At 43.2% G+C, this 17,150-nt stretch overlaps 1 protein-coding gene across 1 annotated transcript; it reads right to left on the reverse strand.

Moving 5' to 3' along the window:
- Positions 1 to 7,532: 7,532 nt before the first annotated feature.
- On the reverse strand, positions 7,533 to 16,127 carry Purb (purine rich element binding protein B). Its single transcript, XM_052197997.1, has one exon. The coding sequence runs from the start codon at positions 15,978 to 15,980 to the stop codon at positions 15,021 to 15,023; it is 960 nt and encodes a 319-aa protein (XP_052053957.1). The 5' UTR covers positions 15,981 to 16,127; the 3' UTR covers positions 7,533 to 15,020.
- Positions 16,128 to 17,150: the final 1,023 nt, after the last annotated feature.

The raw sequence follows: 17,150 nt of genomic DNA on the forward strand, positions 1-17,150 counted from the left end.
GTCAGACTTCTGATTTACTGAGCTTCAGCTACGCCACCATGCATAATAACAATGAAGGCCGCGTCAAGGTAATTTCTCAGCTGTAACAATTACAGTTCTCTTCCCCATGGCCTCATTCCTCGCTGTCTGGAAAGGCCACGATGTCTCCTGTCACTGTAGGGCAGAGGCTCCTGATGTCACAGAAGCACATCCAGGCTCTACTTCTTGGGTGTCTGATAAGTCCTCCAAGGCAACGGACAGGAAAGGTAAGTGTGTTTCAAGCCTCCAGCAGCAATGCACCAGGATTTGCACAACCATGTGACTCCATAGCTGTGCTTGCAAAGAGACTTCTCCCCGGTTAATGTGAGAATAGTCTACGTCTAAACATAAGAAAGATTAAAGGTATATCTGGTTCTGTAAAGATATAACATTTCACCCATTAGGCTTTATTTTTTCTTATGTTAACTTATTTTAACTGTAGTTAAAAATGGTGAGACTCGGGGAGCTGGAGAGATGGCTCAGTGATTAAGAGCACTGGTTGCCCTTCCAGAGATCCTGAGTTCAATTCCCAGCAACCACATGGTGGCTCACAACCATCTGTAATGGATCTGACACACTCTTCTGTCATGTAAATTAAACACTCATACACATAAAAAATGTAAAAATCTTTTTTAAAAAATGGTGAGCCTCTCTCCCAAACAAATGCTTCCCAAACAAATGCTTTTTTTTTTTTTTTTTTTTTTTTTTTTTTTTTTTGGTTTGGTTTTTTTGAGACAGGTTTTCTCTGTATAGCCCTGGCTGTCCTTGAACTCACTCCATAGACCAGGTTAGCCTCGAACTCAGAAATCTGCTTGCCTCTGCCTCCTCCCAGAGTGCTGGGATTACAGGCGTGCGCCACCACCGCCCGGCTAGAAATGCTTATTTTATATTGTGTGGAGTAGTGTGACTAACTTTCCTACATACCAAACCAGTTTCTGGAAGGTCCTTCATAATTGCATTAGAGAAGAAACTATGTCATAAATTTTGTTTGTTTGTTTTGTTTTTTGAGACAGGGTGTCTCTCTGTAGCCCTGGCTGTCCTGGAACTCACTCTGTAGACCAGGCTGGCCTTGAACTCAGAAATCTGCCTGCCTCTGCCTCCCAAGTACTGGGATAAAAGGTGTGTGCCACCAACACCCAGCTTGTCATAAATTATTAATTTAACATTCAGCTAACATACTCACATGCTGTTTAATTTCCTGATGAGTTCCCATGATAGGAAGACAGAAGAATTTGAAAAATACTGAAGTGTACTGAAGTGAGATTCTCAGGCTCTGTGACAGTGACATTGTTTTATATATATATATATATAAATGTGCACACACACACACACACACACACACACACATATATATGCTTAATTTCTAACCATTACTTTATACTCACTCAATTACACAACATAAACTTGGAGAATAGAAAAAGAAGAAGGCTGGAGACATGGGAAATAAGTTTTAAGAGCACTGGGTGCTCTGCCAGAGTACATGGGTTCAGTTCCCAGCACCCACACAGTGACTCACACTGTCTGCAACTCTAGTTCCAGGGGATCCTATTCCATAGTCTACGTCTGGGGACACCAGGTGTGCATGTGGAGTACAGACACACAAAGGCAAAACACTCACATGCAATAAGTACAATAAAAAAAAAAGAACTCTTTTCAAAAACTTGGATGTTTAACTGATCTGTTCTTATTTAATTTATTGCTTCCACCTTTTGTGAGGATTTAAAGTCTTTCTGTTTCTGAAATTTGAGGTTTCTTATCTCATTCACTAAATGTTTAAATGAAAGTTGTCCAGCTGAGTTTGAATAAGACATAACTTTCTTTACAGAGTAATTCAGGGCTGCAGTGCTGGCTCAGAGGTTAGGAGGACTGGCAGCTCTTCAGAAGACTCAGGTTCAATTCCCAGCACCCAGGTGACAGCTTATAAATGCACCTCCAGTTCTAGAAAGTTATTCTGGCTTCTAAGGTCACTGCACACTTATGGTGTTCATATGCGCACACAAAACACACCTACATATAAATACTAAACAAGTAATTCAATGCTGTGTAGACTAATTTTTGAAGATTCAAGCGTCTCTAGATAGAGCCAGGGGCAGGAAGGAAAGAAAAACAAATGGTCCTTTGCACACTTAAGATTCACATCTGCTTTCTCACAATTTGCAGAATAGCTGAATTCTAAAGCATGCTAAAATTCAATAGCTCCCCATCTCGGTAAAAAACTGAACTACACGCAGACTTGGTGCATCCAGTTCCAGTTCCAGGGCATCTGACACCCTCTTTTGAACTCCTTGGGTTCCATGCATGTAGGTGGTACACAGACATACGCGGAGGCAAACCCTCAGGCGCATAAAATAAAAATATCAAGTGACAAAAAACATATGAAGTGACTTACAAATGTACCTTTTTAATTAATTAAATCATGGTCTATGGGCAAAGCTATTCCAAAGTAATTACCAAGGATTTAAAATCAATCCTCTGTGTGTGAGTGCTTTTCCTTTTACGTGTGTCCGTGCATCGTGTTCATGCGGTGTCGGCAGAGGCCGGTAGAGGCTGTGAGATCTGGGGTCACACATGTGTGAGCACCACATAGGTGCTGGGAACTGAGCCAAAGTCCTCGTCAAGAGCAGCCGGTGCTCTGAAGCTCTGAGCCATCTCTCCAGGACCCCAAGTTTGGAAGTACACACTTAACATTTATATAGCAGATTTATATCCCTGCTGGTTTATAAACATCAACAAAAATCATGTGGGAGTCCACATAGAAATAAATTAGAATTTGCTCATTTTTTTAAACTTTTTTTTTTGTTTGTTTGTTTTTTGAGACAGGGTTTCTCTGTGTAGCCCTGGCTGTCTCTGTAGACCAGGCTGGCCTTGAACTCAGAAATCTGCCCTACCAAGTGCTGGGATTACAGGCATGTGCCACCACGCCCGGCTTATTTTATTTTTTTAAAGAATTTTTTCTTAAATTTATTTTATGTGAGTACATTGTGGTTCTCCTAGGACATACCAGAAGAAGTCATCAGATCCTATTACAGATGGTTGTGAGCCACCACCACCATGTGGTTGCTGGGAATTGAACTCACGACCTCTGGAAGAGCAGTCAGTGCTCTTAACCACTGAACCGTTTCTCCAGTCCCTATTTTAATTTATTTTTTAAAATATTTATTTTGCTTTTGTTTTATGTGTGTGGATGTTTTGCCTACATGCATATCCAAATCCTGAAGAGGCCAGAAGAGGGTGTCAGATCCCCTGGACTGGGAGTTACCAATAGTTGTGAGCTGTCAGGTGGGTGCTGGAAATCCAGCCCAGGTCTTCTTCTAAAAGAGCAACCAGCATTCTTTTTTTTTTTTTTTTTTTTGATTTTTGGTTTTTTCAAGACAGGGTTTTTCTGTGTAGCCCTGGCTGTCCTGGAACTCACTCTGTAGTCCAGGTTGGCCTCAAACTCAGAAATCCACCTGCCTCTGCCTCCCAAGTACTAGGAATTAAAGGAATGTGCCACCACTGCCCAGCTTGACACAAGAAATTTCATTGCATCTATGTCTGAGTGAAATTTAACACAAGAAAATATTAAATTATTTTTCAACTTAATTTCTGCATAAGAGTTGTGTTGTCTGTGGCACAGTTTAATGATAAAGTGTGGGGTGGTGCTCAGGCCTTTGATCCCAGCTTGCAGACAATGTTTTGTTTTTTGAGGCAGGGTTTCACTATGTAACTCTGGCTGTCCTGAAACTCAATATGGCTGGCTTTGAACTCACAGAGATTAGACGCCCCCTGCCTCCCAATTATGGGATTAAAATCACACAAAGCTTTTATTTAAAATTCTGTGAATGTGTGGGTATGAGCACGAGTGGGTTAGAGGTTATCCCAATCTGGTTCTGGGAATTGCATTCAGGTCCTCTGCTAGAGCAGTAACCACTGGGCAATCTCTCCAGCCCCAATTTTCTTGATAAAAACCAGTGCATTGGGGGCTGGAGAGATGGCTCATTGTTTAAAAGCACTGACTGCTCTTCCAAAGTTTCTGAGTTCAAATCTCTGAAACCAGACAGTGGCTCACAACCATGTGTAATGAGATCTGACACCCTCTTCTGGTGTGTCTGAAGACAGCTACAGTGTACTTACATATAATAAATAAAATCTTTTAAAAAAATCAATACATTTAGCCATGCAGTGGTGGTACAAGCCTTTAATCCCAGTACTCAAGATGCAGAGAGAGAGAAATGTTCAAGGTCTCCTGGTCCAGAGTGAGTTCCAGGACAGCCAGAGCTGTACAGATAATCCCTGTCTCAAAACAAAACAACCCAGTAAATAATACATACATAAATGCACATACAAATATAATGGCCACTTCTCAAATGTTGTGACTTAATAGCACCTTATCAAAATGTTCAAGTGGATGTATGCTAAACTCTTCAACAGCTGCTACCTTCACCATTTTTACACAGAGGTTTGCAGAGAAGCAGCATACTCATTTGTTGAAGTTAGTTTGGTTTTATTTGAGAAAGTCTCACGTAGCCTGGCTCTCACACTATGAGATCTAAATCCTTACAACTGCTGGGCTCACGGGTATGGATGGGGGTCATGCTTCTTCCAGTTTCTCTGCAGCCATCTCTTATAAGGAGCAAATGCTTGAGTTAGGAATGGTGCTGTTAGCGGGGCGGTGGTGGCACACGCCTGTAATCCCAGCACTCTGGGAAGCAGAGGCAGGCGATTTCTGAGTTCGAGGCCAGCCTGGTCTACAGAGTGAGTTCCAGGACATCCAGGGCTACACAGGGAAACCCTGTCTTGAAAAAAAACAAATCCAAAAAAACCAAAAAAAAAAAAAAAAAAAAAAAAAAAAGGAATGGTGCTGTTGATGACATCTATTGCCGTTTTAGTACTTCATAAATCCTTCCTTCCTTCCTTTCTTTTTTTTAGCTCAGAAACAATGCTAGCTCAATCTCTGGGTGCAACAACTAAAACCTAGTCTCGTAAGTCTTATTAGATCTGATTCCCCGGTGGGTCTCTCAGGATACTGGGAAACTCCAGCAGCTACATCTTGTCCTTATGTTCCCTGTTCCTAACTCACAAAAGCTTTCTTCTGGCTAAACTGTGACTCCCACCCAAACCGTGGACCACGTCTTCTACATCTAGTATAACATATAACAACTACCCAATAATTACCCAAATGTATGAATGATCCAGTCAAAGAGCAGTTACTGAGGGGCTGGAGAGATGGCGCAGTGGTTACGAGTTAAGACTGCTCCTCCAGAGGGCCTGACTTCAACTCCCAGCAACATCGGTGGCTCACAACCATCTGTAATGGTATCTGATGCCCTCTTCCCGTGTGTCTGAAGAGAATGACAGTGTGCTCACATACATAAATAAATTAAAAACAAAACAAAACCAAAAAACCAGTTACTGAGATTTTGGCCATGACCACTAGGTGGCTCTCATTTCCAAAAGTCTCAGTGTTTCCTGGGAAGCTACATTGGCTTGGCAATCCTTAGAAGTTCCAGGGAAGCCAGGCGGTGGTGGAGCACGCCTGTAATCCCAGCACTCTAGGAGGCAGAGGCAGGCGGATTTCTGAGTTTGAGGCCAGCCTGGTCTACAGAGTGAGTTCCAGGACAGCCAGGGCTACACAGAGAAACCCTGTCTCGAAAAAACCAAATCCAAAAAACCAAAAAAAAAAGAAAAAAAAAAAAAGAAAAAAAAAAGAAGCTCCAGGGAAGCCCCTCCTTCCACTTTCTTTTGATACATGGTCTTGCTATATAGCCCAGGCTTACCTCAAAATTACATTATCTTCTTGCTTCAGCCTACCAGCGAGCTGGGATTAGAGGTGTTCAACCCCACCCTGCTTTACAGTTTTACTATTTTCTGTGTATATGTGTGGGTATATACCCTGGTGCAGGGGTGCATATGAGAACTGAGGACAAGTGAGGTCAAGTCTTTCTTCCTACCATGTGGGCTCCTGGGATTGCACCATGGTCATGACGCCTGGCACCAAGTACCTTTACCTGCTGAATCATCCCCTCGACTCTATAGCTCGTCTTTTAGGTTCAGTCCTTAAATCAATAGTGTCAATACTGCCAGGTTTCTTAGAAGCACAGCTTCTTTCCTAGGTCCAAACTCGGAATCCATGCTTCAAGGTCTTGGGCAACTCCAGTGCAAAGTAAAGGGGGTCTCTGTGTCAACCCACCCCAGGCTTTTCTTAATCAAGGGATTGAAGACAATGCTAGAGGATTTTCTGTTCCAGTCTTTCTCAGCATCTTGCAAGCACCATGGTAGGCTGGAGGTCCAGGAAAGCTGTACACTGAGGGCTGCTTTGACAGAAATCCGCTAAGACTTCAATCATCTCTCCTTCCTTGTACCTTCAGATCCCACGGCCACTACTTGTTAGTTGTCACTACATGGAAAAGCCACCCTGGGGAAGCTTAAAAGGGCCATGCATCAGATCTCATGTCTGGCCCAGTTAACCCAGATATGAGAACCCAGAACTCTCTAAACTATTCTGTCTCTAGCCCTAATAACCAACGCCTGACTGCATAAAGGCATAATCACAGGAAATTTATGTGTATGCACTTAAGTGTTGTCTCTGTGTATAGGATTATTAAATTTTTTTTTTTGAGACAAGGTCTTGGATGTTATGTCTGGCCTATTATTTGTTATGTACACCAGGCTGGCCTTGAATTACCAGAGATCCATGTGCTCAGTCTGTGGTTAAACTTCCTGGCTAAACTTCCATCTTCCCCAATCCATCCCAAACTATCCCCCCCCCACACCCCCAAGACAGGGTTTCTCTGTATATCCCTGGCTGTCCTGGAACTCACTCTGTAAACCAGGCTGGCCTTGAACTCAGCAATCTGCCTGCCTGTCTCCAAAGTGCTGGGATTAAAGGTGTGCGCCACCACCGCCCGGCCATCCCAAACTTTCATAAGTGTCATTTACACAGACTGATGCCCAGTACAAGTTCTCCAAGATGATCAGAATTGAGACCTTCTCAAGGAGTCCAGTGGACAAACTCTGATATAGCAAGTGTTCACTGTTAAGTCTCAGAAGTCTATATGATGTGCTCCAGAAGTCAAATGGAATGGTTTCATTGCTCTGACAGTGGATTACATGTATGCCTGTCTTAAAAAAACCTCCCACTTCTAGTCTGATGGGTACCCATGGATATATCCCAGAAAGATTCCCTTGGATAAAGCAGTTCCTGACCCAAAGAGTTTGAGATCTCTGGCCAGGACCACTGAACAGCATTTTCTTGTTTCCCCTCTATCATTTGGGCACGAGAAGATTGGTCTCATTGGCTGCTTAGTCAGTCCAATGTAACTGAGAGAACATCTGGGGCAGAAGCTTTTGTGAGCCCTTCTAATCTGCTGACTTATTTAACAGAAACCCAGATGATCTGAACATAGCTAGATCTCAGGTCACTTCAAGTAGGAACTTCTTCCAACCCACAGCCATTTGTGAAACCACAAAGGATGATAACAGTTCCTTCCCCAATCACCATGCAATCCCTTAAATAAGAGGCAAGGGCACGAGACTGTCATTCACTTTTCCGCATACTTTATTTGTTACAAACATACAATTTTTTAAATATAGACTGTAAAACTCCATTTGCAAAAGTCTGCTATTGGAAGGAGTGCACACCAGCAGGAAGGATTCTTAAACTTTTTATTTCTATGAGTTTTTCTGTCAGTTTTGCTAGTTAGTGGTAAATACGGGACCCGCCATTTTACAGACCTGTCTGAAGCTTCTGGCTGTATTCGCATTGCTCATTGAAGCAGCCCTGCTTGTCTCATAGTTCATCAGAATCTGAGCTTCAACCTACAGGCAGTGAGATCACCAGCCCGTCTGGACTCTGCTTCGAACGGTTTTCAGGAAGTGTGGTTTCTGGATGGGTACTGCACTTCATGGATTTGTTTGAATTGCCCATGCAGTTATGTTTGTTAAAGTGCATACTTCTTTTAAAAAATAAGAGGAATAATCTTTACTCTTTAACCAAGGTACTTAAAAAAATGAACTTTTTGGTCTCTCAGCAGATATTTCCCAAATTGATCCTATCACTACAAATTTTAGTGTTCTATTTACAAACGTTTATAGGGTTCAGGGTGGAGGGGACCTTATAAAATCAAAGGTGCAGCTTCACTTGAAGCAGAAACCAGCTCTACAAATCCACACACAGGCATCCACACTGGTTTACGGGGCATAACAAGCATGTTGGGATTTACAGAGACTAAAGACATCACCAAACCCTCTTCATTCCAACCTAAGAGAATTGTACACTGAGACCAGGAAGCTGTCTCCTGCTATCAAGATTTGGTTTTAACTCATTCAGATTACTTCTGTAGATTCCCAACTAGAAGGACGTTAAGTCCCAGCTTTGGAGTGAAGAACCTAGCCTAAAAGAGCCACCAGCAGACAGGATGGGCAGTGAGATTCCTACAATACAAAGTATGTCGTCTGCACTTTATTCACAAGACTGGTAAGACATCTGCATAAAGATTCACAAGAGTAAATGCCTAATACAACTGTTCTAACTTCAGAAAAAAAAAGTCAAAATACACTAACAAGCTTAATTTCAAATATCAAGGTCATGGAAAAATAATTAAATTATACTTGCCTGCCACCAAAATATGCAAAACCACAAACTCTTTGTAAAAAAGTATTTCATGCTGACCTACAGCCAAGTTTCTAGACTTTTTGCCCAACCTCCTGCCTCTCCAGACTCCTGAGGACTTTGGTTCAATGAATAGTGATATAGGCTTGGAGGAAAGGGGTTCTATAAGACCTCCATATTCCTCCACACGCTGTGCTCAGAGTATACGCCTGCTCATTTTCTTAGACTTTCCTGGACTTTTATTTCTCTGAGACAGACATTTTAAAAGGGAAGAAACAAACTTCTTCTTATTCTACTTCCAAACACTAAGATTTTACTAACCATCATTATCTTGTAACACTGGACACAAACTATTTTGCTTTTAAGAAATAAAAATTGTGCTGAGTGGTGGTGATGGCGGCGGCGGTGGCGCACGCCTTTAATCCTAGCACTTGGGAGGCAGAGGCAGGAGGATTTCTGAGTTCGAGGCCAGCCTGGTCTACAGAGTGAGTTCCAGGACAGCCAGGGCTACACAGAGAAACCCAGTCTCGAAAAACCAAAAAAAAAAAAAAAAGGAAACAAAAATTGTGTTGAAAACGTTAGCCAGTGAAGAGTTCCTGGAGGTGGGGAAAGGTCACACCTGTGCCTTCTGCACTTCATGGTGGACACTGAGCAGACCTACTGCTGCTTTCTCTCTAGAACTCAAGACCAGAGGACAAAAATGACCCCCTCTTATCCATGCCCGTGGATAGTAATGGAGTGGACATAAATCTGATCACAGAACCTATGTTCATAGTTAAAATCCTCCTCCAAAGTGTTAAAATCACAAAAAGGTTTTAACTTCTAACAAAGATTTATTCTCTTTATTAGAAGTCCTACTGAAACTACAAGTATGGCATTTACTATTGTTTTAAAATGGCTCTACCTATTCCAATTGGAATGTCTAATTTAAGAGGCATTTGCTTTTCAAATGAAAAAGTGGTTACATTGGTGGCTATTTCCTATTTCATTAGGAAATATAAAATACATTCATAAAGGCCTTAATTTGGGTCATGAGTACACACAGAAAACGGGAATCACTAGGGTAATAAATCTTTATGGTGCAATTTTGTTTTTCCAGTTTCCAAATTTAATTTTCAAAATCGATGACTAGATTCCATTTGTTCACACATAAGTTTATTAAATCTTCAGTAATGAAACTAGGTTCAAAAAATTTAGGACTGAAAAAGGTAACTTTAAATGGCAAAGTAAGAGATATCTATAAAATTCATTTATGACTCTAGCTAACAATTTGGTGGGGGGATGCTAATATTTTAAAACAACTTAGGTTTTCTAAATTAAAAGCAGGGGAAATGAAATACTTCCACCTTATGTCTGAAATTTCCAACAGGACAGGGCATTTTTTTTTTCCTTTTTTCTCTATATTTTAAGGTAAATGTAGCTCTTTTTTTCTTTTTTCTTTTCTACAAACTATCTCCCTCCCCCTCCCTAGCCACCCTCCCCACACCCACCATTCAGTCTATTGAAGAAGTTAATGACTCTTTAGGAAGACAGCTAATTAATTTACAGTACTCTAAAACCAACCCTGAAAACAGATAATCTCATTCACTTACTCTAACTTCAGTGCTGTTGTTGACAGAAAAGGAAAGTCACCTTAAGGCTCACGGGAAAGCAACTGGTTCAGTTGTGAATGCAGCATTGTTTACTCTCCCGTCCATTGGAAACTAGCAAGTGCATTCTAATCAGAACACACACTTTCTAACCTTAGCAAAGATCTCTATTCTCCTTACATAGAACAAAACTCACAAGTGGATTATCTAGGGGCCTGAGAAACCATGATCCACATCACACATTAGCCATGTATTTCATGTTCAAAAAGTGCTTTATCTTTGAGAACTATGTCAGGGTTAAAATGGAAATATACAATGCAAAGTCACTTGACACCTTTTCAAGTGAAGTACAACATGGAAAAGGAGCAAAAAGATGGAGGCTCTGCTCTTTGAACAGGCCTTATTATTCATGTGACTTTTAGGTATACTAAATCAAAATTGTCTTAAGAATTAGTAACAGTGGGATTTTATACCACTCTATTTTAAAACCTGAGATTGGACATCAAAGCAGTTAACTTTGTTACTCATCAGAGCAATTCTGATACTTCCTAAAAATAGAAGAAACCTCAATTCAGGGTCAAAAACATTAACTCTCCCTAATCAAAACATGACATTAAGAGTGCTGCAGAAAGACCACTCTCAGCAAACAGGTCATCTTAACACGAGCGTAAGTCACTTCTTCCCCTTCTCACTGGTCAAGGCCACACTATTTTCAAATGAATATCTACTGAGAGATCAGTTGTGCATTGGACAAAGTACCATAATTGGGTTAAAAATGAAATAAAATTTACAGTGAAGAATACTTATGTGCATGACTTACACACTCCAGCCTTTTCTTATTTCCACCCACCTTTAAGAGCAAGATGGATGCAAATAGTCGCCGTGTAGACTGTTCTACACCCCTGTAAAGCCAGTCAAGGTCACATTAACAAAGCATCTTCAGCAACTCTAGTGCCTGAAGTGTGCAGCCATTTACAGACCACTCAATATGAGGGCATTATTATAACCAGCCTCTTTTGCCCACAACCCTGCATTTTCAGGTAAGACAGGATAATTGTTTTGTTTTGAGAAAACCGAAGCTTGAATCTTTTAAAAGACCTGCAATTTACTGCAAAGTGATCCAGAGGTAACAAAGGAAGCAGGAGGCTAATGGCTGCCTGCACCAAAAGCCTCTCAATCATTTTGCAGTAAATAATTATGGAAAGTGACGTGACAAGCAGCCATGTGTGCTCATGGCTAGTCACCTGTACCACCCACATGCCTCCAACACGTACATAGGGGTCTGGGTTTTTGGTTTGCTTTTGTTTGGTTTTTGGTGCCATGCAGATTTATGTCTTGTTTTGTGCAGCATATGCACGGAAGGACTTGCTGACAAGAACTGCCATTATAGACTTGCTGAAATGATATGTAGGGACAATAGAAACCACAAAATAGTAGGGCCTCTGCATATATTTTTTTCCCTCTCTTTGATTTTCTTAAAAACACATTTGTACATATAGTTGCCTGAGAAACATTTCAACAATAATTTAAATTGGAGTTTTAGCTCCAACTTCTCAGGAATGTGACTATTTTCATTAGCTGGGATATCTGCCAAATTTAAAAGAAAAAAAAAATACAACTCTGAATCGTTCATAGTAGCACTTCAAAAACAGTACAGAAAAGTTGGTTGCTTCCCATAATTTGTACAATGCCATTTTCTGACAGAAATCAACAAAGACCAATGCCTTCAAAAAGCTATTATTTATGACCGACTCAACATGTTTGCAGATTTCTATTGTCCCTAGTCCCAGGGATGAGGATCAGTGAAATGCTACAATCAATCCCCATCCTTCAGCTTCCTTCCTACAGTGGGAAGAGAGGCCATGAAACATCCCCTGCAGGAGAAATAAACCTCAGAGATCGGTTAAGACGTAAAAACCCACCACTATGACATTTACCACTTAATCTTACAAAGGCAGGTCAAAATTTTAATATAAATTACTTTTGCCAACACATAGCTTATGCATTCTTTGCTCCTTTTTTTGGAGGATTCTCAAATTGAAATCTAAAGATTTACATATGATATATTACTGTTATATGGTCTAATGACTACGAAAATTTCTCTGGTAACCAAAGCTGATGCCATATATGGTAGTGTTCTTGGCATATACTCTATATGCCTCAGACCACTTCCACATTCTTTCTATTCAGCTAATTATAGCTTAGTAGCCACTGGTGAAGGATTGTGAAGACCCTGTCATTTCTACAGAATAGAAAGGCAAGGCTAGTTACTGCAATTCAGCCAAATAAAAAGAAAAAACAAAAAACAAAAACCAACCCCTTGAAAAGGAGAGGTACTGCACCTTTGCAAAATTGAACTGGCTCACTGCAGCTGAGCAACAGAACCACCACTGAAGCAAGAAAACAAGTTGGTCTATACAGGAATAGTACATGATTTCAAAATGAAAACGTTACAGCAATCAACAAATAGCTGCAACCTTAATTTTCATTGCTGCCTCAGAGTTTGAAACTATAAAGTTTCTGCAAACCTAATGCTAGCTTCTCAGCTCCTTTACTAAAAGTAGGAATTTGTTCTCCGCAGCAAAGAAACAAACACTCAAAACACATAGGTAAATACAGCAGGACATTATTGAAAACAGCTGCCTTGTAGTACAAAATACAGTACAAGTATACGGATGTCATTAGAACATCAAAAATACTATTGCTCCCATACAATTTAGGAAACATTCTTTGCAACGGAGAAAAATTTAAAGAAAAGCTTTAAAAAAATCTGTTTAAAAATTCTACTGTGGATGATGAGAGTAGAGAAATAGTCTGTAAGGGCACCAATGTTTGTGGCTCTTCCATTTTTAAGTCTAAGATCAGCAATATTGTGAATCAGTCTATTTTTTTTCAAAGCCTAATTTTATATACACAAGTATTTCCCTCCCTCTCAGCCACAGACACAAAAATGACCTTTTTGTATATTACTTATTTCCCAATAAATACAAAAAGATTGTATAGATTGAATAATACCAAAATAAGATAATAAAAAGGATATGCAATAAATTAAAAAGGCAGCTCAAATAAAGGGCAGGCATGCAGTAAAAAAAAAAAAAAACAAAAAAAAAACAAAAAACTAAGATTGTGGAGGTGGGGTTACTTGCCTCCTGGTTCTTGAGAAGGTGTCACACAAATACCTGAAAAACTTTGGAAAGAACATTAGCTCCCATTCAATTCAAAGTTGCCTAGGTCTATGACATTTCTAGGAATACCTTTTGATGGGGTGGGATTAACTTGATTAGAAAAATCATTTATACTGAAAATCCATTTAAAATATAGAAGAGGCGATCCTTGAAAACCCCAACTTTTATTCTTGAAAGACAGCTGGATAAACCGGCAAATGCCAGCTTGTTGAAATTTCAAGATGGTATAAAAATGCTTCCAGGATAGAGTCAGCATTCGTGTTCACTTCAGTTCCATTCACAGATGGAGTCAGCTTCCACCGGGTGCAATGCTTGAATCATTCATCCATCATTTGCCAACGTTGATTGTGAGGTACTGAATACGATGGATCAAGTTCTTAAAAATTTATTTAAAAAGAATAAATGATGCTGGAATTCTGGACCTGAGGATCGTCAGTATTTCAATAAATCCACAGATGAAACTGAAGGTTAATTAAGACTTCAGTTCTGGTTATTTCCAACTTCTCTGTGAGGATGTATATTTCATTAAAGCTCAGGCTTGTAGCCACACTGTTCCTTTTTTGCAGATAGTCAAGTTTTAAGGTTTAAGATGCAGCCAGCCAGTGGCTGTAACAGCCGAATTAGCCATAATTCACGAGCTCATACGGTGGAGCCGTTGGGATTCAGCTCTCACTCCTGCTAAGCCATTTCTTGGGAATGACCTCCATATTTAAGAGATCAAGGGAAGAACTTTAGTGAGCAGCAACTAATCCACTCAAACAGTCCGCCTTGTGCTTCATGCCTGGCTTCTTGTGCCTGCCTCAGCAATCCCCACTGTACAACTGCTTTTGTATTTGAGAGTAATTTTTGCCAACTTTTAAACTATTTTAGTAATGGATTCTAGTTCAAGCTTTGATATTCTGAATTCATTTGCATCCCGGAAAACAATTCTGCAAAGAAAAGACAGGGGCCTTGGTCCAGGTTCCATGCAAAACCATTTTTTAAAATGGATCCAATTTTTGAATTCTCCAATGGCTTCTTGAATTCTTCTCTTGCCCTGTCCATGATTGTGTAAAGTTGCATTCCTTTTCATTAAGCCTGTACCCTCAGAACTGGGTAACTGCAAAGGCCTCTCTCTTCTCAAAGATTCCATCAAGCCTAGATCCAAAACGCTGATTTCGATGGAGGTGAAGGGATAGATGCTGCAGTAGTGAGGCCTGGACGGATCCTAGGACCAGATTACCCAGGTACAACACAAATTCAACTATCACCAATGGATGAGTCTGGGTAACCCAGATGTGTTTTTGGTCCCAGACGTTCGAAGATCTATCTATCCCCTCCAATGTATTCCTGATGAATTTACAACCCTCGGTTTTAAACAACAGAAGCTGAGACTCTTGCGCAGGTGAGGAGATGCTGCTGTCCTCTTTGCAGGTTGCTGGCAGTTCCTTGGAACTTAACTGCTTTTCTCTAATTGTCTGTGACTGTTTTCTTATGGTTATTTCTCTTAACTATATTATTTTTTATTTTTTGTTTTCTTCGTCTGTGGCCTCCCCTGATCCCTCTCCACTAGCTCACTGGGGACGAGTAGGAAAGGGAACTCTCTAGCCAAGGGGACGGTGGTGGGGTGGGGGAGGCCAGTACGGGAAGCTGCCCGCTTCAATCCTCATCCACTTCCTCACCCTCGGACTCGTCGCCGCCTCCGCTGCCCCCACCGCGTCGCTCGTAAAGCTTATCCCTCTGTCGCTCCTGGATTTCTTTCATTTCATCTGCATACCGACAGAAGGCGCCTCCAAACTTGCCCCAGGCCTTGAAGGGAACGGTGATGGCATTGCGGTAGGATGGCTTCACCTCGCTCACTCGCAGGAACACCCCGTACTTGTTGCAGCCGACGTCGAAGAAGAAGCGCTTGGAGTCCACCGTGATAGAGGTGCCCTCCGGGAGCTCTCCGTACAGGCCGCCCCCAGGGCCGCCAGCGCCGCCTCCCGGGCCGCCGGCCAGCTCGTCATCCTCGCCCCCGTAGTCGTCGATGAGCTTGGCGAGCGCGTCGCGGAACTCGATGAGGCCCTGCGCGGGCAGCGCGATGGTCTGGCCGCTCTGCAGGCCGCCGGGCCCGGGCCCCCCGCCGAAGCCGCCACCGCCGCGGTTCACCGTCTGACGGATGCGCAGGAAGCGGCCGCGCTGGTTCTCCTTGAGGTCCAGGTAGTACTTGCGGTTCTCGCGCACCAGGAACTCGCTCTTGAGCGCGCGGCGCGGCCCGCCGCCCTCCTCGGCGCCCGCCGCCAGCTGCTCCGGGCTGCTGGGACCCAGCTGCGCGTAGTGCTCGATGAAGTCGCCCAGCGAGTCGCGGAACTCGGCAGCCACCGCCATCGAAAGCGTGAGGCGGCTCTTGGAGCCGCCCGCGCCCACCTCGGCGATCTTGAGGAAGCGGCCCTTGGCGTTCTGCTTCACGTCCAGGTAGAAGCGCTTGTTCTGGATGTCCAGCCGCTTCGAGGCCAGCTCCTGCGTCTCCTGCTCGCCGCCGGGCCCGCCGCCGCCACGGGGCGCGGGCTGGAAGCCGCCGGGCCCGCCGCCGCCACCGCCGCCGCCGCGCTCGCTGCCGCTGTCGCCGTCCGCCATCTTCTCGGCCGCCGCCTCGCCGCCGCCCGCTGCGCTCGCGCCCCCGCCCTCCGCCCTGCGGCTCGCGCTCCGGGGCCCCCCAGCCTCGCCCGCCGGCTCCTCACGCGCGCCCGCCGCTCATCGCCGGCCGCCGCCGCCCCCCATCGCCTCCGCGCCCCGCCCCCGCGGCTTCCGTGCAGCACGGCCCGCTTCCGGCGCGCGGCTCTCGTGACGTCACTCCGCTCCGCCCGCCGCTGCCTGCCGGCCGGAAGAGCCACACACCACGCCGGCGGGGCGCAGAGGTGACGTCACTGGCCGCGCTGGGAAAGCGCTCTGCGGCTCCCAGGTCGAGCCTATGTTTGTTTCTGTCCGCTGCTTTTAGGGTCCGCTTTCTTGATGCTTTACTGACGCTCCTGGTTTCAGAGGGTTTAGTGTATGATTAGATGACTCTGTTGATTTGGGGCTGTGGTAAGGCAAAACATTATGATGAGAAGCAGCACATGAATTACTCAAAAGTGGAGCCGCTCACCCACCTCATGGCGCCTGGGAAAGCAGAGAGACAGGAAAGGGCTGGGGCCAGGGATCTTTCCAGAGCATACCCCAGTAACCTGTTTTCTCCAATGAGATCCTACTTCTCAGTAATGCTACTAGATTATTAATCCTCAGGGACTAATACATTGATTAGGTCAGAGTTTTAAGCCTTCAATAAATAAGCCGTGTTTCTAAAACAAACAAACCCCAAGACATCTTACTTAGTAAACTCCCTGAATGAAGTTCACACATATAACGTTTTGTTTGTTTGCAATTGGGTGTTTTTTGAATGATAGGATCTCACTAAGCTCTACTGACTTGAAGATGAGTTCTAGCACCAGTTTAATATTTGTTAATCAAGTTCCTCTAAAGTGTTTTAAATTTGTATATGCATGTGGCTATACATGTACATGCGTGTGGAGGCTGGAAATAGCCATGAGTGCCTATGTTACTCTCCACCTTATTTTTTGGGACAGGGTTTCTGGCTGAACATGGAGCTAACTAAATTGAGCTAGACTAGCTGTCAGTGAGCCCCAGGGATCATCTCCCAGTGCTGAGATTGCAGAAGTACCCTGCTGCACCCTGCTTTTTTATGCAGCTCCTAGGGATTCAAGCTTGTGTCTCCATACTTGTGTGATAAGCAGTTAACTGCTCCTGTAG

Source organism: Apodemus sylvaticus, chromosome 11 (genome assembly GCF_947179515.1).
Source record: "Apodemus sylvaticus chromosome 11, mApoSyl1.1, whole genome shotgun sequence".
Lineage (NCBI taxonomy): Eukaryota > Metazoa > Chordata > Mammalia > Rodentia > Muridae > Apodemus > Apodemus sylvaticus.

What these genes read in the sequence shown, in the direction of transcription:
- Purb (XM_052197997.1), bottom strand. Translation starts at nt 15,980, where the DNA reads ATGGCGGACGGCGACAGCGGCAGCGAGCGCGGCGGCGGCGGTGGCGGC.